The sequence below is a fragment of the Palaemon carinicauda genome, chromosome 2, assembly GCF_036898095.1.
Source record: "Palaemon carinicauda isolate YSFRI2023 chromosome 2, ASM3689809v2, whole genome shotgun sequence".
Classification (NCBI taxonomy): Eukaryota; Metazoa; Arthropoda; class Malacostraca; order Decapoda; family Palaemonidae; genus Palaemon; species Palaemon carinicauda.
Window position 1 is genome coordinate 193,669,989 of NC_090726.1, and position 25,217 is coordinate 193,695,205.

Genomic DNA, 25,217 nt, shown 5'->3' on the forward strand with positions numbered 1-25,217 from the left:
GGTCTTTTGTTGCCATGGTCTTCCTCAGTACATATACAGTATGTAGTGATTAACCCATCAACTGCTCTAAAACCATATTATTCTGACAATTACCTCTACAGCAAGTCACCTATGTAAGAACGTGATGCATCTTGGGTAGGTTCTTAAGCTGAAAAGTCCAGCATAATCAACCTAGTCATACATTCATAAATATACCAAAGCACTTCCCTCAATCTTAGCGGTAGCCGACATCAAATAAATGAAAAAAAGGGGACCTCTCCTCTCTACGTTCCTCCCAGCCTAACAAGGGACTCAACCGAGTTCGGCTGGTACTGCTAGGGTGCCACAACCTAGTCATACAGCTCATAAATTCCAACCCCACCTACTCACCATTGCTTTTAGTAACTCGCTTTCCTTTTTAAAAGTTCTTGTGTAGGGTCACAGTTACTATCTATTATTGGTTTGCTAAACTGAATACAGTACAGTATTAATTATAATTCGACTTTTGTAAGGAAGTAATATGTAATAATGATTTCATTCAAGCATAATAGTCTTATAATCTTGGTGTCAAATGGTTATAATGTATATAAGCTGACAAAAAGAGTCAAAATCTAGTTGATATTATTATGGTTATTTTTTATTATATTTTTACGTATAAATCAAATCAAGCATCCAAGTACCCAAGAAGGAAAATTATAGATAGTAAAATAAAGTTTGAAAGAGAATAGAAAAAGTTTAAGAGACAGGAAAATTATTATTCAACGATATGAGAGTGAAAACAGGGAATTCAGTTTTTCATTTACACTAATTTTCTTTTTAGTTTTTACATACTGCAATGCTTTACTTTATGCAGATATATACTACTAAAATGAGTAGTTATTTTACTTTGTAAATACAAGAGACCTTATAGTTGGCTCTTCCTCAAGTCACATGTTTTTTTAAGCAGTGATGTTGTGATAGTATGTCTTCATTTATTGGCTAATATTCTTTTTTTCTCAGGTTTATATGGTGGGAGTTTATTTGATAAAGGTGGGACTCCCGAGGTGCTTGCTGGTCATTGGACCGAGGAAGAACTAAGAAGTTTGGACAGTGAAGGACGGGCCATTATCACACAGCATTCCATGAAGGTACAAAATGTTAGATCAGATTGTTGATAAATATTCTTTAAATAAGTATATCATTCTTGGATGTGCATTTTTGTAGTGCATTTAAAAGTGTATTTTTACTAAAATATTTTCATTTGCAGAAACTTTTATATTCTTATGAAATGGTAAACCATTATAATTTTATGCATGATTCACTGTACAGTATGTACAATACATGTATATTGGCAGTTGTAAAAAACTGATATTTTGAACTGCAATACAAAGGTCACTGCCACTTGGGAAATAAAAATACACTATATGAATAAGCTTCTGATATTATACATACACACTTTTAGGGTAAAACAAGTTTGAAATTTTATTGTACGAGGTTGGGAGACAATGAAGGACGAGTGATTGAAGTAGAATTTAATAGATACAATTATTTCAATCTTATGAGCTAATCCAATAACTGAAAGAGAGCACTGGTTGAAAGTTGTTGTTTAGTTCTACATAATCTAATTTTCCTCACAGTATTCCAATTTTCATTTGTTTCAAATAATTATCAAGAAGATTATATTAGTCTTGGAATAAATTTCATTTTGTGGAATGGTAAGTTTCCTTCTTAAACTCACATTTATTATAATAGTCAAGTATTTCTGTATACTTTAAACTTATAATTTGCTTATTTTGTTATTCAGTTCCATGTTTTGGACACCTATATCAAATTCATTACTTTACTGATTTAGTACCCTTTAATAAAACTTTAAATATTTTTCTATGAGAATTGGACATTTATTCAAAAGTGTTTGCTTATTTAATAACTACTTAACAAAAAAAAGTTACAGTATTACATAGGACTGACATACCTGTAATGTGATTGATAACAAATTAAATCTAGTTAGTCCATGCTTTCTCATTCAGATCTGAAAAATTGCCTAAATAATTTTTATTCCAATTCAGGGGAACAACAGTAAGTTATCATCCATTGCAGTAATAAATGTCTATTGTCCACGAGTAGATCCTGAAAAGCCAGAACGAAGAGTTTACAAGTTGCGATTTTATGAATTATTAAGACAACGAGCAGCAGCAATTTATGCAACTGGTTGCCACGTCATTATAGTTGGGGACATCAATACATCCCACAAGAGGATTGACCACTGTGATCCTGATGATAATGAGGTATAGTAATTACATATCCCTGTAAAGAATCTCTTTCTCCGGAATACAAACCTTGTATCCCTTACATAGGAGCGTCTTCAGTGTAGCTAAAATGTCCATTGAATCGTTAACTACTTGGCATAGTTAGCGGGAAGTAAGTCAAGCGAGTCACCCGCCTGCCCAATCATATCATATGTCTCTTGTTTTCGGCTCCGAGATTGGATGTATTCACTGCTGCTCTCCCCAATGGTTGGATCTTTTCTTACTTTGCTTGGGATAGTGCTTCTTTGTTTTGTGTCTGTGAATGTTTTTCCTTAGCTGAGGAAGTGCACCAAAGATAAGGATGTAAAGTGAATATTGTTCCTACAAGGATACAAACCTCCTGTTTTATATGTTTTGTACCTTTATGAAGAGCAGGACTGTATGCAGAAATCATTTATGCTGCTGATCAGGGAGATGAACTTCTCTTGGAGGGTAACTCTGCTCTCTTGTTATTTTCCCTTTTTTGGGAGGGAATTTACCCAATGCACTGCGAGCATTTGCTCATTCCTTTGTGCCTGGTAGTAATCATTTCTTTCTGCCAGGCATGCCCAACATTCCACTGAATATGAACCCTGTTGTGTGCTAATGTCAATGTTTCCCATATGCAAGGGGAGTTTGCTCTCGCTTCTCTTCCTCTACCAACCTAACTCACGCCTCTTTCTCTTTTTGTTGGGTGCTTCCCTCGCAGAATAAAAGGACGACTGGGATGTTTGTCGGGGTCAGGTAAGTGGTTCGTAAGTACAGAGCACAGGGGAAGGTTGGATGCTGCAGAACACTCACCTTTCCCCGTTTCCTTTCGTGACAAGGGAAGACTTTCTTGGTCTTAGCATGCCTCTCTGTACCTTCAAGGCTAACCAGTACCTTTGGGGTTATTGATTTTGAGCCTAGTAATAGGCTGATAAGGGTATAGATCGTGTTCTTCCTTGAGCCAATATGGAGATTGTGCATCTCTGGTACCCTTGAGATCAGTTTGAACTGTGAGCCTTGTGGGTGTTCAGGATGATATCGATTGTTGCTTCTTAATTCGGTGAGAAGTTTTCTCACTATTCAGTACCATCAGGGTTGGTTATTAGAAGGTGAGACCAGTGTGACAGTTCTCTTTTTGCACTGGCTGCAGGTGAACAGTTCATCCTGGACTGAATACTAATTCCTTAGGCAATCAAAGATAAGGATCCACAATCCTCCTCATGCAGAGGGAGAGGCACTCTCAGTATGACCTTTCAAAATAAAGTTCCACAATCCTTCCTCTTGCTAGTTCTTCTTCTTCCTCCTCCTCCTCCTCCTCCTCCTCCTCGAGAGAGAGAGAGAGAGAGAGAGAGAGAGAGAGAGAGAGAGAGAGAGAGAGAGAGAGAGAGAGAGAGAGAGAGAGATTTTTACTTTTAAGAGGCCTACCTCCAGCTGTGCTACTTTACAGGATCCGACATCTTGCACCGAGTGTCGCAACCTTCTCTTAGCACTAGCAGGACATAAAGGAAGTCCCCAGACTCAGTTTCTTCTGACTCAAGTCTTTTGATGATGAAGGCACTTTGCACCTGAGGTCAGTGCAGACCTCTACCATCTTGAGGTGGAACTCAGTATCCCTACCAGATTACCTATTAGTAAAGTCTGAACTAAAGATAGTGTCAGAGGGTTTCAGACCACTTTCACTTCTCTGTACTTTTAGACATTGCCACAGATCCCTGGACCTCCTTCCTTTGGGTCTTGTGGTGCTGTTCTGTATTTGTCTAAAGTAACAAGCTCATTATGCCTCTTAGGAAAAGTGGAATAACTTTCCCTTCTAGTGTTTCTTGTGCTCCTCTTGAGGGGATGAAGCAGCCACAACCATTATGTGCTTGTCAGATATGACTGATGCTGGTTATGTACCATGTTGGGTAATATTGCAGAGGGGGTTGTGTGTGTTCACCACTGGCATAGACTATATGGTATTAACCTGTCAATGAAAGAAACATTGTTAATGCAGGAAATGCCGAAACTGTAGTTGTACCCCATAAATCTATATTTAAAGATAAGAAGAGACAAATAATTAAAACATAAATTAGTATCATCACAATAAGGAATCCTTAGATACTGTATTTATGTATGTGTAAAGAATCTTCGTGTGTGCAAGTAACAAGTACAGAAATAACAACCAGATTACTTTATAAATGAATGGTAGCATAAAATAATAACAGTGCAATTCTACTATTCTGCTGTTAAACTTCAGAGTATTTACATTTTTTAACATTAATTTTATATGTACGGTACATGCATACAGTTAAGTATTTTTCTATGAACCAGTTTTATGCACTATACCAGTTTATTTTCAATTGAGTAAATATAATGTGTACTACCTAGGTAGAAGGAATTATGTAGTTGTCATGGGTGATTTAAATGCTAGAGTGGGCGCTGGAGAGGTAGAAGGTGTCTTTGGGAAGTATGGCGTACCAGGTGAAAATGAGAGTGGTGAGAGACTGGTGGATATGTGTGTTGAGCAAGAGATGGTGATAAGTAATAGCTTTTTCAAAAAGAAAGATAAAAATAAGTATACATGGGTAAGAGTGGCAAATGGAAGAGTAGTAGAAAGGGCATTAATGGATTATGTGTTGATAACTAAAAGAATGTTTGGAAGATTGAAAGACGTGCACGTGTTTAGGGGTATGGCTAACGGTATGTCTGATAATTTTTTGGTGGAAGAAAAATTAGTTGTAGCAAAAGAGTGGGGGAATAGAGTAGGTGAATGTAAAAGGGACTAGTGAGGGTTGAAGAGCTAATAAAACCGGGGGTAAAAAGTAAATATCAGGAAAGGTTGAAAATGACATATGACGAAGTAAAAGTAAGAGAAACTGGCAATTTAGAGGAGTGGAAGTTAGTAAAAGAAAATTTTGTTGGGATTGCAAGTGATGTGTGTGGCAAGAAGGTTGTTGGAGGCAGCATGAGGAAGGGCAGTGAATGGTGGAATGAAGGAGTGAAGGTAAAAGTGGAAGAGAAAAAGAGGGCTTTTGAAGAATGGCTGCAGAGTAATAGTGTAGAGAAGTATGAAAAATATAAAGAGAAAAATGTGGAAGTAAAGCGCAAGGTACGTGAGGCAAAGAGGACAGCTGACCTGAGGTGGGGTCAGGGATTGGGTCATTCATATGAAGAGAATAAGAAGTAGTTTTGGAAAGAAGTGAAGAGAGTAAGGAAGGCTGGCTCAAGAATTGAAGAGACAGTGAAAGATGGAAATGGGAGGTTGTTAAAAGGAGAGGAGGCAAGGAAAAGATGGGCGTAATATTTTGAGAGTTTACTGAATGTTGAGGATAATAGGGAGGCAGATATAATTGTTGTTGCAGCGTCTGGTATGGATGGTGTGAGAGCTGAGATGTTGAGGGGAAGGGGGTGTGACTGTACTTGAATGGTTGGTGAGATTGTTTAATGTGTTTTGTGTTGTCAATGGTACCAGTAGATTGGGTTTGTGCATGTATTGTACCACTATTTAAGGGTAAGGGAGATGTGCATGAGTGTTGTAATTCAAGAGGTATTAGTTTGTTAAGCGTAGTTGAAAAAGTATACGGTAGAGTAATGATTAATAGGATCAAGGATAAAACAGAGAATGCAATCTTAGAAATACAGGGTGGTTTTAGAAGATAAGGGTTGTATGAATCAGATTTTTACAGTAAGGCAGATATGCGAGAAATATTTAGCAAAAGGTAAGGAGGTGTATGTTGCGTTTATGGATCTGGAGAAAGCGTATGATAGAGTTGATAGGGAAGCTATGTGGAATGTGATGAGGTTATATGGAGTTGGTGGAAAGTTGTTGCAAGCAGTGAAAAGTTTCTACAAAGGTAGTAAAGCATGTGTTAGGATAGGAAATGAAGTGAGTGATTGGTTTCCGGTGAGAGTGGGGCTGAGACAGGGATGTGTGATGTCACCGTGGTTGTTTAACTTGTTTGTTGATGGAGTAGTGAGAGAGGTGAATGCTCGAGTGCTTGGACGAGGATTAAAACTGGTAGACGAGAATGACCATGAATGGGAGGTAAATCAGTTGTTGTTCGCGGATGATACTGTACTGGTTGCAGGCACAGAAGAGAAGCTTGGCCGATTAGTGACAGAATTTGGAAGAGTGTGTGAGAGAAGGAAGTTGAGAGTTAATGTGGGTAAGAGTAAGGTTATGAGATGTACGAGAAGGGAAGGTGGTGCAAGGTTGAATGTCATGTTGAATGGAGAGTTACTTGAGGAAGTGGATCAGTTTACTTGGGGTCTGTTGTTGCAGCAAATGGTGGAGTGGAAGCAGATGTACGTCAGAGAGTGAATGAAGGTTGCAAAGTGTTGGGGGCAGTTAAGGGAGTAGTAAAAAATACAGGGTTGGGCATGAATGTAAAAAGAGTTCTATATGAGAAAGTGATTGTACCAACTGTGATGTATGGATCGGAGTTGTGGGGAATGAAAGTGACGGAGAGACAGAAATTGAATGTATTTGAGATGAAGTGTCTAAGGAGTATGCCTGGTGTATCTCGAGTAGATAGGGTTAGGAACGAAGTGTTGAGAGTGAGAACGGGTGTAAGAAATGAGTTAGCAGCTAGAGTGGATATGAATGTGTTGAGGTGGTTTGGCCATGTTGAGAGAATGGAAAATGGCTGTCTGCTAAAGAAGGTGATGAATGCAAGAGTTGATGGGAGAAGTACAAGAGGAAGGCCAAGGTTTGGGTGGATGGATGGAGTGAAGAAAGCTCTGGGTGATAGGAGGATAGATGTGAGAGACATTTCATTTCAAACACATTCAATTTCTGTCTCTCCGTCACTTTCATTCCCCACAACTCCGATCCATACATCACATTTGGTACAATCACTTTCTCATACAGAACTCTCTTTACATTCATGCCCAATCCTCTATTTTTTACTACTCCCTTAACTGGCCCCAACACTGCATCCTTCATTAACTCTCTGCCGTACATCTGCTTCCACTCCACCATTTGCTGCAACAACAGACCCCAAGTACTTAAACTGATCCACCTCCTCAAGTAACTCTCCATTCAACATGACATTCAACCTCGCACCACCCTCCCTTCTTGTACATCTCATAACCTTACTCTTACCCACATTAACTCTCAACTTCCTTCTCTCACACACCCTTCCAAATTCTGTCACTAATTGGCCAAGCTTCTCTTCCGCGTCTGCAACTAGTACAGTATCATCCGCAAACAACAACTGATTTACCTCCCATTCCTGGTCATTCTTGTCTATCAGTTTCAATCCTTGTCCAAGCACTCAACATTCACCTCTCTCACCACTCCATCAACATACAAGTTAAACAACCACGGCGACATCACACATCCCTGTCTCAGCCCTACTCTCACTGGAAACCAATCACTTACTTCATTTCCTATCCTAACACATGCTTTACTACCTTTGTAGAAACTTTTCACTGCTTGCAACAACCTTCCACCAACTCCATGTAACCTCATCACATTCCACATTGCTTCCCTATCATCTCTATCATACGCTTTCTCCAGATACATAAACGGAACATACACCTCTTTACCTTTTGCTAAATATTTCTCGCATATCTGCCTAACTGTAAAAATCTGATTCATACAACCCCTACCTCTTCTAAAACCACCCCGTACTTCTAAGATTGCATTCTCTGTTTTATCCTTAATCCTATTAATCAGTACTCTACCATACACTTTTCCCACCACACTCACCAAACTAATACCCCTGGAATTACAACACTCATGCACATCTCCCTTACCCTTATATAGTGGTAAAATACACGCACAAACCCAATCTACTGGTACCATTGACAACACAAAACACATATTAAACAATCTCACCAACCATTCAAGTACAGTCACACCCCCTTCCCCTCAACATCTCAGCTCTCACACCATCCATACCAGATGCTTTTCCTACTCTCGTTTCATCTAGTGCTCTCCTCAACACCTGCAACAGCAATTATATCTGCCTCCCTATTATCTTCAACATTCAGTAAACTTTTAGTACAGTAACAAAAACTATAACCAATCAAGATAAATGACAATGTTGCATAAAGAAAATAAGCACAGTACATACGAAAAAGATTCCTACTAAAGTATGTTTGTTCCAACTCGAATACAAACCATTCGCTCTTTACTAGGGACATATTGTTCTGGCGTAACTGGAAACTACACAAACTTTATACTCGAGGTAAACAACCTACCGTTAGTTAACGGGGTAGACTAGTCACCCTGTTCACACACTCGTCTAGTATATTGATCTACTTTTGTTTTTGGGTGGAGGGCAGAAGTACCATCTAATAGTGAAACTGCTTGTAAACAAAAGTATTTTCAGGCTAGCTGGTCGGTAGGTCATGGAAGAATAAGTCAAAGTGATTCGTCTCCCTCGGGAGTTTACTCAACGGCGAAGACGAACAATTTCCGACTTATTCCTCCAGTGCCTCATTTGCCCTCCCCACGTCCTCTGCTTGCTCTGTCTTTTTTGAAGGACAAATGAGCAAGACTACCCCTCAGTTATGGAGGACCTGGCTGCTTCTCCTAGTAAAGTGACCATGCCCAAAACTGCAGGGGTGTCTTTCCCGTTGACTCCAAGGTTAACACTTGCCTTCCTTTGGGCTTTCATATCACTGCTAAAGAATGGCTGTTGGAGTCGCTGATTCATGGAACACAGTAAAATCACACATCTGCCTTCGCAGGGGTTGGCCTCGGCCTCCCCCGCCAGCCGCTGGAGGAAAGCTGCTTTCTCCAATAGACATCGTGCCCCTTGCTGATGTGTCCTCCATAACTCCTAAGCAGCAGAGGAGTTACAGGCAGCTTCTCTCCGGAGTACCTATGGGCCCTGCGATCCTTTCATCGTGAGCAGGCTGGCTGAGCTTACTCAGCGTGCAAAGTGCACCCAGTGGCCTGAGCTTGCTCAGTATGCTGTGTTCCCTTGCTAGGAAAAACTTCTTTCTCCTGCCTTTGCAGAGGAGTTACTGGCCGAGTCTCTGCAGAGTCCCGGCCAGACTTGCGATCCTCCCAGAGTGAACATGTCAGCTGATCTCGGTCAGTCAGCTGAGCTTGCTCAGCATGCTTGGCACACTCAGCAACCTGAGTTTGCTGAGTTCCCTCAGCTAGAGAAATGCATTCGTGCTGATCCTCCACCCTACAAGGAAGGTCGTCCTTCTTGCCAACGCGAAAGGGCTTCCTATGAGAGTGGTCTCCCCCTTGAGTTTCTTGTAAGCGGGCATAAAACTTGTCTATGCCTCACTCCAGCTCTTCTGAGCATGCCGATGGTGATGCCAGCCATCTGCTTCTCACAATTCTGCCTCTAAGGCACAACGAGCCTCAATGGGTCTCATGAGAGATAACTCCTCTAGGCTATTGCCTTAGGCCTCTACTCCCTACATGATAGAGCCAACTTGTTCTGACATACTGTTCGAGATCCCCAAGGTAGCGCATGCCAAAAAAGGGGTGTGGGAGAGCTGGCATACGTATGCACGATAATTCATCGTTCGCCAAATGTTGACGTGTGGGTAGCACACGAGCCTGTGTCTCATGCTCCTCCCTTGTAAGGAGATGCATGGACGTTTGTTTGTGAGCAAGGCCTTTTAGGTAGAGGGTTAACTGGTGTCACCCTCTCAAGCTCACTTGGGGCCTACAGGAGACTCACCTGATGTGTGAGCACAGCAAGCTGCACGCAAAGGAGATCTAGGAGTCTCGTAAGGCCGCAGTGGCGGGATGGGATGCACATTGGGCCACAGGAAGATCGTGTACTGTATAGTACATGAGCACCTGTGAGCTCCAAAGAGCGGGAACGCATTGACAACGAATTGCGCTGGTGTTTAAGAGCTGCTTGAGGGAAAGACCAGTCAAGTGAGGACGACCTCTTGAATCTGAGGGAGTGTCCCTGGAGGGTCAACATGCTCGGAGGGGGTGAGGATAGCGAGTGTCCTGTAGGCGAGCAAGCTCAGTATGCACGTTTACCCTGAAGGATGCATGTGAAAGGATAGCACTCTCTTGAGTAGTAATCTGCTGTTCCTCCAGTGGGAGAGTAACTGCAGAGGACGAAGAGTCTAAGAGAAGGGAAGTGCCAAAGCCAATTCAGGGAGGAGCAGCAACGCTATCTGCACTGCCCTTTGATTTAAGACTCCAAAACCTATCCTTTGGGGAGACCCCGTAAGTTCTGATGATCGCCAAAGAGAAACAATGTGTCAGGAGTCGAGGATACCCTGCGAGGGTAAGACTTTCCTGCTTCATTGGGGAAAAGGGGAGGACTTCCTTACCTGAATGTTTCCCAACAAAAGGCTATCACTCTTACCCGATCGTTCTCCAGAGGAAGCCAAGCAAGCGGAGGGAGGGAGGCAGAAGTCGGGACTTCTTTGACTCCGAGGATGGAGAAAACCAAGAGAATACTGTACTTGTTCTGCCTATCAAGTATCACTCCCACTGGGAGGAGGCCTCCCAACACACGGGACATGGACAGGCCTCCATGCAGGAATGTCCTCTGCACGAAGGGCAAGTCATCCTCCATTGCTGACCTGGAGAAGAAGAGAAGTCTGCTCTTTACCACGGCTGAAATCAAAAGTGACTTTGTAGTGAGTGGGGGAAGCGTTGGTTCCCCCTGCTACCACTGTTAACAACTGGTAAGGTTACTGACAACTGTTAAAAGTTTTTATGGCCGTAACACCAGCTCACGCTGCTATCCTGTACTATGTAAAGAATGGAGTTTTGTATTTATGTAGGAACAAATTGCTATTTTTTTTTTTTTCACATATTTTATTCAATACAAACTCATTACCCATAGTAATACCTGACAACACAAGGATTGGCTCTACTTACACCAGAAGTGCAGTGGAGCCTTGATGTACTGTATATTCATTCAAGTGAATCTCTTCATATTAAACAGTGGAATGTCTATAATTATGCAGAGCACACATTAAGACTATGTAAAGTAATGAGTTTGTATAGTGGAATTATTTTTTTTATTAGATTTTATAAGTTACTACAGTATGTATTAGTTTTTTATGCTTATTGTACTATTATTTATTAAATATAATTTCTTGAGATTAACTAAAACCAGAAAACTTGAGCTAAAGCCTCCTTTATTTTTCAAGCTTTGCTCTTCATATCTAATTCTTAAAACAAATTTTCTGGGTCGACCTGTGACGGCCGGCGAAAAAGTCCTTCTTTGTACTTTTTCTGATATAAATCTTCCAAATATACCAGAGAAAATTAAAAGCATGGAATGCAGAGGTTACAACCCTCGCGCGAGCACCTTGTTGGTGTCGTATATCTAACAAGGGCGTTTGTAAAACACTATTCACAGGCTGTCTTCCATTTAGATAATCCCTTCATCAAAGGGGGAGGGCCGTGACAGGCCCTAGAGAATACAGTTGGGTTACCCTACCGACACCTACCACTCGCGCTCACCAGGTAATCCTTCTGTTTTGGACTTGCCCGCTAAGTTGATAAGTGTTTTGCCCAGTGTTTTTCGAAGTGATTGTCGTTAATTCAACATGACTGACGTTGATACTTCACCCTTACCAATGTTAAGTACCATAGTTTGTTTTGGCAGCTTTTGTCAGTACCGGGCATTTGTTCTGTTTCCAATATGGTGGTTTTTAGTTTTGGAAGCGATTGTCCTGCCGAGATATCGGCAGCCATTTTGGGTTATGTTCGCTTCGGTAAATATTCTAGTTAATTTTGCCCATCTGGTACTCTGTCATCTAGGTTATATCACTTACGTTTTATGGCCTTTTAGTGTTATCATTAATTTTTACTATGGTATTTATTTGCTTGCAAGTCCAATTTGGACCTACGAAGAATAGCGATTTAAAGAATAGCGAATTAAAGTTTAGCGATTTAGTCTGTTAGTTTGTACTCGCCTCAGAGGCTTCGATTTAGACTATATCCTCGTTTATTTGTTACGTTGTCGTTTTTCTTCGTTCTTGGTTATTACAATTACTAAGAAAAGCAATCAATTTTATTAATGTTCTTGTTTTATTGTGTGATGTTAGTTTTTTATTATGTAACCTTGAGAGCGAAACAGAGACTGCTCGTTCCCTGTTCTACAGATATGAGTTATCCCTTCTCTCGTTTTCTTTGTTAGCTCGAGTAAGAGAGGTGAATTTCCCGTTCTCCGTTTTTATACGATCACGAGTTATTCAGGCCTCCTCTTAGTATCAGAGTTGATGATAGTACGTTTAATATTATAAACGTTTTTATTGATGTGGTTACTGTTAATATAGCTAACACTATTAATAGGTACGTTAGTGTATGAGTCATTAATTGGGGTCGTTTTATACCGACACCCTTAGCTCTGCCTTGAGTTATGCTTAGCTCCGCCTTGAGTTATGCTCCGCTATATGGATACTCATTGGGTGAGAACTAGTTAACGTTCAAGAGCAGATTTTTGGAGTGCAACGGTGAAATCCGGCACTCGGACTTCGGCTGAAGCCTTTTACACACGAACCTTTGTCATGTTTGATCATAATTACACCGTTACGGCCGGCTTCACGGGAGATAACACAATCATTCATTGAGGTTAATGTTATCGTACCGGGAACGGTCACGATATCACGGTGACGGGCCTTTGCTACCGGATCTCCGGTACAAACAGAGATCAAGCAGATGACCAGAACCGGAGTTAACAATGTGATACCGATGAAGACTTCACAGTTTCATTATTACGGTCCCTTTTTCATCGAATCTCCGGCTTCACTGGAGATAACACAAAAATTCAGTATTAGAGAATGTTATCGTACCGATGAGGATCACGTTTTCACGATGACAGACCTTTGTCACTAGTTCTCCGTTACAAACAGAGATCAATCAGACGATCAGAATCAGGGTATGAACCCTTTTTCATAAATAATCACAATATCGTTATTACGATCCTTTTCATCGAATCTCCGGCTTAACCGGATATCGTACAGGCGATCAGCATTGAGGTTAACATTAGTTTTCCTCTGGTGTTCACGTTGTCACTATGACGGACCTTTGTACCGGGGATTGTTACCGGAGCTCCGGTACAGACAGAGATCTCTCAGACCACGGGTGGCCAATCTCTTGTTTTTGCTGTAAAGGAAAGGATTTAACATGAATACAAAGTAAACTGTACTTACTTTAATGACACTTTGAATTTGCGTTGGTAATATTCATTAGTTATTCTTGAAAGTCCAAATAAAAATATATGAACATAACTATGCCTATATTTATGCAGATATTTAATTCTAACTATGTATAAATATGGATAAATATCCATACAACATCGTGTTCAAATAGAAATAAATTGATTATGCCTATATTTATGCATTTTCAATTCTAACTATGCCTAAATATGAATAAATATCCATACAACATAGTGTTCAAATAGAAATAAATTGATTGTGCCTATATTTGTGCATATTCAATTCTAACTATGCCTAAATATGAATAAATATCCATACAACATAGTGTTCAAATAGAAATAAATTGATTATGCCTATATTTATGCATATTCAATTCTAACTATGCCTAAATATGAATAAATATCCATACAACATAGTGTTCAAATAGAAATAAATTGATTGTGCCTATATTTGTGCATATTCAATTCTAACTATGCCTAAATATGAATAAATATTCATACAACATCGTGTTCAAATAGAAATAAATTGATTATGCCTATATTTATGCATATTCAATTCTAACTATGCCTAAATATGAATAAATATCCATACAACATAGTGTTCAAATAGAAATAAGTTTCCACTCAGTACTGGGAACCAAACGTTGGCCCCTTCTAATGAAGGGCCGGGTCGAGACTAACCATGCCATGAGAGGCTATCTACTGTTCCTTGAAACTCTGGTCAGTGAACAGATGAATCAATAGAATACTAATAGCCAGTAAATAATGTTAGACCCGGTTCTGAACGTCTGAGTCAGGGGTGGCCAACCTGTGGCGGATGCGCCAACAGTGTCACATTTCATGAATACAAGTGTCGAACTATACCCCAAAAGATAGTACATTAAATGATTTTTCTTTAAAATTGATTTTTATGAGTTATACAGCTGATCCCAGCCTGTGAATAGGATCACTAACCAAAGTTCAAGGAACATCCAGACTTATGTCCCCTTTCTTTTACAGAAGGTTCGCCTACATGGTTCCCGTCAGGATGATGATGAATCTCTCTGGCCTGCAAGAGAGGCTCTCCGCCCTTGGTTATCAAGGTTGGGAAGAAATGCTCCATCTGAGGTCCCTATCTCCTCAGAGTGTCCTCTCTAAGGTTGGACGACGACCCCATGGACGGGCAGGTAGGTGGGGATGAATTTTGAGCCTTCAGCTTTGCAATTACCTACGTCACCGACCTAGGACCCTTATGGATCCTGATGTTCATGTTACCCTGCATAAACCGTGACTGCTAAAAGCAACACATTCTAGGGAAAACCAAGGGGCTATGACGGAGCTCAAAAGTATGGTAGTGAGTCGGATCTGTTCAGGAACTCAGAAGTTTCCCCCTATAGCCCCAGGCATATCGAAGTATCCTCCTTCGATAAAAACAACACATAGAGATTTGCCTTACATGTTCCATATATAGATGGTACCATAAATCTGGATGGCATAGACTTCCTCCCTCTGGGGGACCTAGAATTTACTCCCAGGTACTAGAATTCCCGTTCAACGGATTCGTTCGATTGAAAGAGATTGCCTTGGTTAGGTTAAACAAGGTACCGAAGGTAACAGTATATTTCCTAAAGGGCAGGCCCGATCTGTCTGGACCAGGATGTTGTCAGTCTGGGGGGTACGATAATTCCAAGATCTGCCCTTCCAATTCGACCTACACGTTTGATGGTCTGATCGGGTTAGTTGTGGGAAATACGTTCTGTCTGAGGCCTCTATCAGACAGGAATCGATAGTCGGTTACCCACTCGTCATCACAGCCTCCCTCTGATTCGACGTCTATGCATCCAAATCCCCCTCATCAGGTGGTCTACCTCACTGATTCTCCAGGTACACAGCCCAACCCCGTTGGGATGTTTTACCTGCATACAGCCCTAGATCCGAACCCTCAGGCTCCTCTCGTGGACACCAGAGAGGAAGCTACAGGAGTAGAAGACAGTCTCGCCATCGAGACGGACCTAGAAAAAAGGGGGCTCGGAGAAGGAAAGTACCTAGATTCACCCCCTCACAACACGGTGGTCCCGGTAGGGGGTAGACTTTACCACTTTTGAGACCATTGGACCTTCGGTCTGTGGGCTCATAGCATAATCTCTAAAGGTTTGAGGTGAAAATGGCCACAAGGTCCTCCTCCTCCACCAGTGACCTTCTCCCAGAAATCCACTCCCATCCTGGAAGAGTACACCACAGGGTTACTCAAGAAGAAGCAATCAAACGGGATCGATCACTGAAGTTCCAAAGCCACCTGTTCACAATTCCGAAGAAAGGCTTGACGGCATTGAGAGTGGACCTGGACTTGTCAAGCTAAACTCTTACATTCTCTGCGACAAGTTCCGGATGTTGACTATCTCTCAGGTACGGACCTTACTTCCCCGTAGGACCGTCACCACCTCTGTCGATCTTACCGACGACTATTATCTTGCGCCTTTAGCTCGAAACTTCTCTTCTTATCTGGGTTTCCGCCTAAGCAGGAAAGCCTTTGTGTTCAAGACATGCCCTTTGGCCTCAACATTGATCCCAGGATATTCACGAAACTGGGAGAGAGAGTGTTAGAACAACTCAGGAACCAAGAGATACAGATCATTGCTTATCTGGCCGGTTGGCTCATTTGGGCCCGGCCGGTCATAGAAGGCAACAGAGCTACGAAGGAATTATTTCAATTTCTCGACAACCTGTGATTTCGAAAGGTCCCACTGCGAAGCACACGTTGTCTCTTCCTTCCAAAAGGTAAGAGGAATAGTTTCCAAGATCAAAAAATTTTCTCAAACACAAACAGGTGTCCGAAGAGCCTTAGAAAGTATCCTCGGACTTTTCCAATTCACTTCAGTAACAGATCTAATAAAAGCCAAACTCAAAGACATAAATCGAGTTTGGAGAAAGAGAGCTACAGTACCTATAAGAGACATGGTCTCGAAGATCCCCTCTGTCTTGAAAATGAGACTACGCCCATGGTCCGAACCGAAGGACCTCTCCAAATCGGTTCCTCTACAATTCTCACCTCCACAAGTGACATTCCATACAGCCGCGACTAAGTGGATGGGGGGGATTACTCCGAACATCAGATGTTTCAGGTTCTTGGTCACTCTCCATGAAACAGTCCCATATCATTGTTCTCAAAGCCATGGCAGTGTTCTTGACCCTGAAGAGAGACTCTCCTCCGAGGTCGACCCACATCAGAGTAGTGTCAGACAGCACAGACGCAGTACACTACGTCAACAGGGGAGGATCCAAGTCACCCAACCTGAATCAGATCCTGGTCACTATCTTCGCCTGGGCAACAGAAGAGAACTGGTTCCTGTCAGCACCTCACCTAGCGGGAGGCCAGAATGTGAGAGCGGACTCACTATCCAGGACAGATCCACTGGAGTCAGAATGGTCTCTAGACATAATTTCATTCCGGTGGATACTCAGGCTCGTTCCAGGCCTCCAGGTAGATCTATTCGCAACTCAGATGAATCACTAACTTCCTTGTTATGTGACCCCAACCCTGGACCCTCGGGCTTATGCCATGGACGCATTACCCCGGGATTGGAACCATTAGAAGAAGATTTCCCTATCTCCCCCAGGGAATCTTCTAAAAACTTTTACACAAACTACGCTCCTTCCGGGACGCAGTGGCTTTAGTACCACCTCACTGGCCAAGAACAGTTGGTTTCCTCTCCTCCTCGAGTTGAAACTCAGTCCCATCCGGATCCCGTTCCTCAAACTGACCCGAGTATCCAAACTCACTGTGTCAGATTACTCAAGGATAGCCAAAACTCTAACTTTGTGGACTACAGGAAGTTGGCAGCTCGTAGAGATGCGAACATTGAACCGGAAACGATCTCTTCATCGAATGGGACAAAAAGGTACTCGACAATTCGCCAATATGATTCGGCCGTTAACAACTAGTAGGTCCCCTAAGAGTGCAGACCATACTCGTATGTCCCCGCATTTAGCCATCTCTTTCTTGAGGTTCCTATTTGACAAAGGCCTAACAGTTAGCACTTTAACCACCATCAAGTCAGCTTTGAAGAAGATCTACCTTGTTGGGTTCAGCATTAACCTAGCTGATTCCTATTTCTCATCAACCCCAAAAACATGTGCTAGGCTTCGACCTTCGGTTCGGCCACAAAAGGACTCTTGGTCTCTGAACGGTGTTCTCAAACTTGCGATGGACACGGACAATGAATCCTGCTCTTATATCACTCTTCTTAGGAAGACTTTATTTCTAACGGCTATGGCCTCAGGTGATGGAACATCGGAACTGGCAGCTCTCACGAAGCCCGGAAAACATAGATTTCCTCCCTTCAGCCGAAGTACTCCTTTTCCAGACAAAGCTTCCCTAGCTAAAAAATGAGGATCCGCAAAATAGGTGCTCCTCTCGGAAGATTATTCTTCATCCCCAGGATTTTTCTCCGTGTACAGTCACACTCTCAAGCCCCTTTTTAGCTAGAACTGCCACCCGCTCGTCTGGCCCCTTGGTTATCAGGGAACAAGGAGGTACTATTTCCATTCACGGTATCAGGCAACAAATCCTCTACTTCATTAAACATACTAATCCGGAATCATTTCCCCAGGCTCATGATATACGGACAGTAGATGCCTCCAACAATGACTTCCAGAACAGGGACTTTGATGATTTAAAAAAAAAAAATATACGGGTTGGAAATCCCCTATGGTTGTCAAACGCCAATATCTAAAGATCTTACAGGCCCTTAAATACCCGACGATGGCAGAGGGGAGCCTTATCTCTCCCCATTAATCTCCTCTTCTTCCTTTCTTCCATCTCTTCTCTTCTCCCCCCTACCCGCCACTCACACCACGTCGCCGCTCTCCTTGGTAGTTCGTTAGCCCTATGATATTTGCCATGTTTAATTCCTATGGTTTAACTGTTATTGTAGTTACCGTTCCTTTAATGTTTAGATATACTTAGACATGTAAGGTTTGATGCCTTTTGCGATTCGACACTCAGTTGGTTCCTTGTCGTCATTTTTATTTAACCTTACGTTCCCTATGTCATTTGGCTGGTTGGTAATTGGACGATTACTTTATTATATCATAGTATTTTCATACATGGTGATTGTATTCTCCTCATTATGTTATTAATTTATTGGGCTTGGAAGGCATTCTCTGGTACTTTTTCGCCGGCCGTCACAGGTCGACCCAGAAAAGGGATTTTGACGAAGGAAAAATCTATTTCTGGGGAGAGACCTGTGACGCCCGGCGAAACCCTTCCCGATTATTTTTGTACGGACCCACCCTTTTCCTTGCCAAGCCATATGTTCTTGCAGAAGGATGACCTGTTGAGCGCGAGTGGTAGGTGTCGGTAGGGTAACCCAACTGTATTCTCTAGGGCCTGTCACGGCCCTCCCCCTTTGATGAAGGGATTATCTAAATGGAAGACAGCCTGTGAATAGTGTTCTACAAACGCCCTTGTTAGATATACGACACCAACAAGGTGCTCGCGCGAGGGTTGTAACCTCTGCATTCCATGCTTTTAATTTTCTCTGGTATATTTGGAAGATTTATATCAGAAAAAGTACAAAGAAGGACTTTTTCGCCGGGCGTCACAGGTCTCTCCCCAGAAATAGATTTTTCCTTCGTCAAAATCCCTTACTTATATTTTTTATTGATATCCAATTTAATTATAAGATGTGAAATTCAAACATAGATTTTTAAGAATCAAATACCGTATGCTAATCCAAGGAAATTCTAGCAATGTATTTTATGAAGACATGATGTTTATGTACTTTCAGGACTTTGAACTGCGTCTGGAGAGGCGTTATTTGGACAGATTCCTCATTCCCGTATACAAAGAAGATAACAAGGACATTGATGAAAGAGGAAATTCAGAAGACAAAACTAACACTACCTTGCTAACAAATGCACAGCAGCTAGAAGGTCGTAAGTTTTCTGAAGCTGAATTTGTTACGAACCAAAAGGACATTGCACTCGATGATAGTGCTTATGAGGAGGATGTAAATACTGATGAATATCTCCTTGAGTCTGCCAGTAATTTTCAAGTTGTTGATACTTTTCGTTACTTCCATCCTAATCAACAGGAGGCATTCACTTGCTGGAATACATTTACTAATGCCAGGTCCTCTAATTATGGCACAAGGATTGATTACATATTTACCGATGAAAGTATACTGCCTATTATTGATGAAAGTATAATTTTGCAAGATGTAATGGGCAGTGATCACTGTCCAGTAGCATTAAGAGTCAAAGGAGAATTGAGCCCATCATCTACACTTCCCGATGTTTGCACCAAGTTCTTTCCAGAATTTAAAGGTAACCAACAGAAGCTGTCATCTTATTTTCAGCCTGTAGATGAAATTCCTACTTTCAAAGCTGATGATAGAGCTATCCAGTTAACTTGTGGGAATAAGAGAAAGCTTAATGATTTAAAAGGTAAATCGGTTTCTAAGAAAAAGCAGTTATGTGAAAAGCAAATTAAGCTGAATTCTTATTTTAGTATAAAGCCTAAGAAAATGGAAGAAAGTAAAGAGATATTATCAGCAAATGAGGCAGACATAAAAGGAAATAAGTCATGCTCAAAAAATACATATGCTTCATCCTACAGCAACGGTGAACATTTTTCAAAACAGGATGACAAACATTCTCCAGAGACAGGGAATGAAATTTATGATGGTACTACTACTACCCCAAATGAATATGAAAAAGGCACAAAGTCACCTGAAAAAAAGGTTTCATCTCAAAGTTCAGGATGGGGCTTCTTAATGAAAGGACCCAAACCCCCACCCCTGTGTCCTGGTCATCAGGAACCAACTGTTGTAAGAACAGTAAGAAAGAAAGGACCAAATATGAACAGACAGTTTTATGCATGTGCAAGGGGAGCAGGGCGAGAGGGAGATCCTAATGCACAGTGTAATTTTTTCCAGTGGGTTGGAAAAAAATAATAATAAAAAAAAAAAAAGTCTTCTTGGGATTTACATATATTTTTGGATGCCTTGTGTTGATTTTACTACAAGATTTTCTAAATAAATTGAATTATTTTATCACTTCTCGCTTGGCAGCTGTGAAGACATCCTTTTGAGCGATGGAGCAAGAAATGTCAAAGAGACAACCTTAAGGTAAAACTCTAGGCAATTTTATATATTTTCTTACCGTGTAAGAAATATACTATTGAATCAAATGTCTGTTGTCTTATACAATCAGCATGGTGGATATGTTATGTCGACCATTTATTGTATGTTGATATGACTATTTTTGCAATATTTTCTTTTTTAGAATATATTATTGAATGAGGCAGTCCAACCAGACCACTGAGGTACATACAAATCCCTCAAAGGGCTAGAATACAGAAACCGAGTTATAGTACAAATATCTCCGGTCTGGTCTTCTCATTAGAAAAAGTTATATTTTTTAATCTTTGAATGCATTTAACTTTAACTGATTAGGAGGAATGAATATTTTGTAGTGTTGTAATAAATAGTGTTTAAAATAATGGAAATTCATGACAACTGCATTACCCAATAGTGATATATGCAGGTATCATGAAGATACTGTAAATACTGTATACTATTTTAATATCAAGGCTTAACTCATATTATAATTTCATATCAAATTATAATAATTTATTTTTTCAACACTGATTACCATAATATTAAAACAATAACTTTCTGCTACCATTATCTTAAGTTCTGCCATATTTGTGAGATGCGGTAATTCAAATCTCCAATCTTGAACATAATTTCTGAACTATCATTACTTAGTAAATTTGTATAAATTTATGAAGGGTTTTGTAGAATATCTTTTTTTAATGCACTGATGTTAATCAAGCAGTGTTCATATGTTAAGACTAAACCTTTTCTCAATTGAAGCAAAAAGACCCATAATTTAATAACATGGAGTTTTTGTGTACATTATGTACAATATTACCCAATAGCCTAAGAACTTTGAATAAAAACTGGCTAAATGAAAAAAGAGGTTTTTATGGCTTCCCTGTTTTATCCTTTCACATGAAAATTCTTTATGACCACACAGTACATTAACCCCCAAAATTACAACAAATTACAGCAAATAAGGATTTCCTGTTTTTATAACAACTTTGTTTTATAATATTTCTTCAGTAATTTGTAAATTGCACATTACATTTTGTGGGGTTTATTCCAGATTTGAATTACAGAGATATAAGCGATCTTCCACTTCATTCAACATGATGTCTGAAAAATATCAATAAATTTTTTAACCTCAAATTATTATTATCATTAATTAACTGCTGCTAATACCAAAGATGAAACAGCCATTCAAAAGTCATCAAAGAGAATGTTTTGCCACATTAAAAACTAAAAAAAAGCCCTTTTATACAGTATATTAAAAGAATTACCTCATGTATGATCTCCAGAATGATTCAAACCCTCCTAAACATTACTGAAGACCTAAAATCTCATTTTTTGGACTCAGTCATGTCGTCCTGATGGAAGGTTCCTTTAGGCAGCTTTGTAAGGGATATTTAACTACAGTGATACTCTCAGAGAATTGACCACAGGTCTCCAGAATTCTAACTCCTGGCGCGAGTGTTCTTAAATTAACTCTTAAGGAAATCGCATAATATCAGGGGACGTATTTCTTGATACGACACATGGCAACCTTCAACCCGAATAGCGTTTTCGCTCTGAGGGAAAATAGTGGCGAATTTGAAGGGGAGCCGTTATGAAGGTTACCAGGTGAATCCCCTCCCGGTACCACCCCGGCAAACCATTCCTTTTCTAGTAGCTAATTAAGCACAGTGTATCTCCCAACCGCGCTCGGTTTTGTTGCTATTTCAAGGATTATTACTGTGCAATCTCCAGCATCTTCATCCTCTGGAAAGTTCAGTATTTAATCTATCTTATGTATTTTGTTTTGGCTCCCTTCTCACAGTTAACCCTTTTACCCCCAGGCTCTTTGGAAATTTCCAACCCTTAACCCCCAAGGGGTTATTTTTTCCCCAGCACATTTTGCAGTATATTTTTTTAAATTGCTCTAACAGCCTTAATTTTGGTCATAGAGAGGTCAGGTTGGTCTCATTCTCTTGGAAAATGCCTGAATTTTTTCAAAAAATTATCAAAAATATGAAAAAAAAAAAATTTTATAGCATTTTTTTGCAAGGACGTACCGGTACGTCCATGGGGGTAAAGGGATGAATTTTGTGAAACGTACCAGTACGTCCTTTGGGGGTAAAAGGGTTAAATTAGCATAATTTAGATGTGTTTAGTGGAGCAAAGCCATCACTGGAGACAGCCACTTTGGATCGCTGTCGTACGCCATGAATGCTTTATGTAGTTAGTAGTACGACATCCCCGGTAATTAGCTTTAATGAATTACAGTATAGCTATTTAGGAAAATTATACTAGTGAAGATAAGATTACACATGTAATATTTCCTCCTATTAAACGTTTGAATCATATACGATAGGGCCTCGGTGACGTAACGGAACCGAGACCCAGATTCGAGTTAGGCTAGCTTAATGTGTTTTAGTATACATTAGTAACGTTATCCCCGTTTATCCTCTTGTATCGTTTTATTAATTCGATCGAAGATAGCACATCTCCTAGAATTACTAACATGATTCGGTACTCGCCTCTTTTAGAGAATTAAGGATAAACCCTTCCTCCCCTCTGAGTGCCGCCATTAGGCGGCAACCCTATCCTTGGTCTTGCCATAGAGTAGTGTACTCCGGCTTGACTGGGATAGTGTTTCTGTCGTTCCTCTTTGCCGGTGAGTATCCCGGCTTTGAATTACGACAGTAACTCAGAGTATTCAGTCTTGTTGCCGGAAACTCTACCGATAGGGGATTAGTCATTCCCCTGCCGGTTTCACAGTTGCCGGCATAGGAAGTCCGGCTTCCCTAGTCCACAACCGTAAGTGGTAGTACAGTTGCCGCCACCTTCTCCCTTGTGGTCTAGAAGACATGTCTTATATCCGGCAATGTCTTAGGCTGAGGAATCATTATTCTTCTGTCGCCCAAGACGGCGCCAGCATAGGAAACTATGTTTCCTTGTTTTGCAGCTGACAGTGGGAGGCAGACGTGCCACCTTCTTTCTATGCAAAATATAAGACCCTTTCCCTTCCTCTTCTGTCCTTTAGTCCGTCACAACATCTGTGGCCGGTATTCTACAATCTCCCTGCTTGCCTAGCTGATTACGATGCCGGCCGGGCTCCTACAAAGGCGGCTAGATTGCCGCTTCAGCCTTTCCCTAACGAAAGCAGGGCTCCGGGAAAGGTTGTGCCGGCCATGACGGCTGCCGGTGGGAGACCCATTATAACTTTGAGTATTCTTCAGTCCTCTCTTGGACTGCCATCCACAAACCCTGTAACCGGCAGCGCAGCCGGCAACAGATTTTGTGGCTGGATGGAAGCTAGAATGAATACATTCTTTCCCCTTCCATTTGAATCCTCATTTTGGGAAGAAGGCAGTAGACACAGTAGACCCTACAATCCCTATTATTGTACTAAACTATAATAATTTGGTAGCCCCTCTCTCCATGCTTTCTCTCTCTCTGTCGGCTAGTGCCGCCAGGTACTAACCTACCCGGTCCCGCCAGGTACTAGCCTACTGAACTACAGTAAAAGACTATACAGTAGCCAGTATTCTTACAGTATAGAGATACAGCAGTTAGAAAACTACAGTATATAATATACAGTAGTATGATTTTCCAACATATTCTGTGTGTCCTTTCACAGTCCATTGTTGAGATCACTAAGCAAATGTTGAAGTGAAGTATTCCTTCAACATTCTGATGTATCGTAGATCATCAGAACATAAAATCTTTACCCTACAGTATTAATATTCACTTGTGGTAGAGTTAGTGCTAGTATACACCGACTCCAGCTCTACGTACGAGGGCTATTCCACCCTATATTTCCCTGATAAGGAAACTTTGGAATATTAATAATTGAGGGAGGTCACAGAAATTGCCTGGACAGGAAGCACAGGTATGTGTCTTTGCTATTTCCTTTATAGCTTACTATCCTAAGCTATAATTATGATAGTAATGATTACTATTTACTGTATGTGTATAATTATCAGTATGATAATTACCCCATACTCATTTCACCCTTCCTTCCTTACAGGAGGAGAGCAAAGTGAAGTGTGCAGACCTGTCCTGCAGCCACAAAAGTAGGACCTTTTATGGCCAGAAGATGTGCGGGTCTCATGCTCCCCGCTGCATCGTATTTGGATCCCTGAGGTACTGGAACCCGTATTTTTAGAATATATTATTTCAATAATATAAACAACCTAATACTCATTCACCCTTCTCTCCCTTACAGGCGGAGCTGATGGCGAAGTGTACAAGGGTGTTCTGCAACCACAAGAGTAAGAACTTTTGTGGGCATACGATATACGGGCCTTAGGCCCCTGCTGCATCATATCTGGATCCCTGAGGTTCGGGGACCCAAAAGGTCACCCCAATCACTTGACCTTGCTGACCGATGGCTTTATAAAGACATCCCTGACACTATAGAGTCAAGGGATACAGCAAGGGAAACCCAGCAAAGTTGAGTATGAGGCTTCTAGAAGAACTTTCAGGGACCTTACCTAACTAACAAATTTTGAATTGCCTACTGTTCCCTAAGGCTCAATTGAATACGTTTGTGCCTCAGGCACAGGTCCAGCCCCCTTTATCCAATGGACGGTGGACACGGATATCAATAGGCACTACAAGGCGTGAACATCCACCATGACCGGATGAAATAGGTGTCCATTGACACCAGACAGGACCTACTGCAAGAAGGCCCTGTATAAGGAGTGGTTCAACCACCCATGGAGGAAGAAGGATCCGTTTCAACGATGTCTGAGGTACTTCACCTCACTGTGCCGGCATATTAACTTATGCCGTCAACCTCTTCAACCCCAACTCCCCAACTGGCT

General features: G+C 41.1%; 1 protein-coding gene across 4 annotated transcripts in view; it reads left to right on the top strand.

Moving 5' to 3' along the window:
- LOC137629173 (DNA-(apurinic or apyrimidinic site) endonuclease 2-like) overlaps positions 1–21,411 on the top strand; it is a 215,995-nt gene extending 194,584 nt beyond the window's left edge. For 3 of the 4 annotated variants that reach the window (XM_068360451.1, XM_068360456.1, XM_068360441.1), the window contains exons 4-6: positions 979–1,106; positions 2,025–2,243; positions 19,093–21,409. In XM_068360451.1, the coding sequence (XP_068216552.1) occupies positions 979–1,106; positions 2,025–2,243; positions 19,093–20,259 (1,514 nt within the window). In that variant the 3' untranslated portion in view covers positions 20,260–21,409. Of the gene's footprint in view, positions 1–978; positions 1,107–2,024; positions 2,244–19,092 lie in introns of all 4 variants that reach the window. The other variant, XM_068360446.1, reaches the window with a different exon arrangement.
- Positions 21,412–25,217: the final 3,806 nt, after the last annotated feature.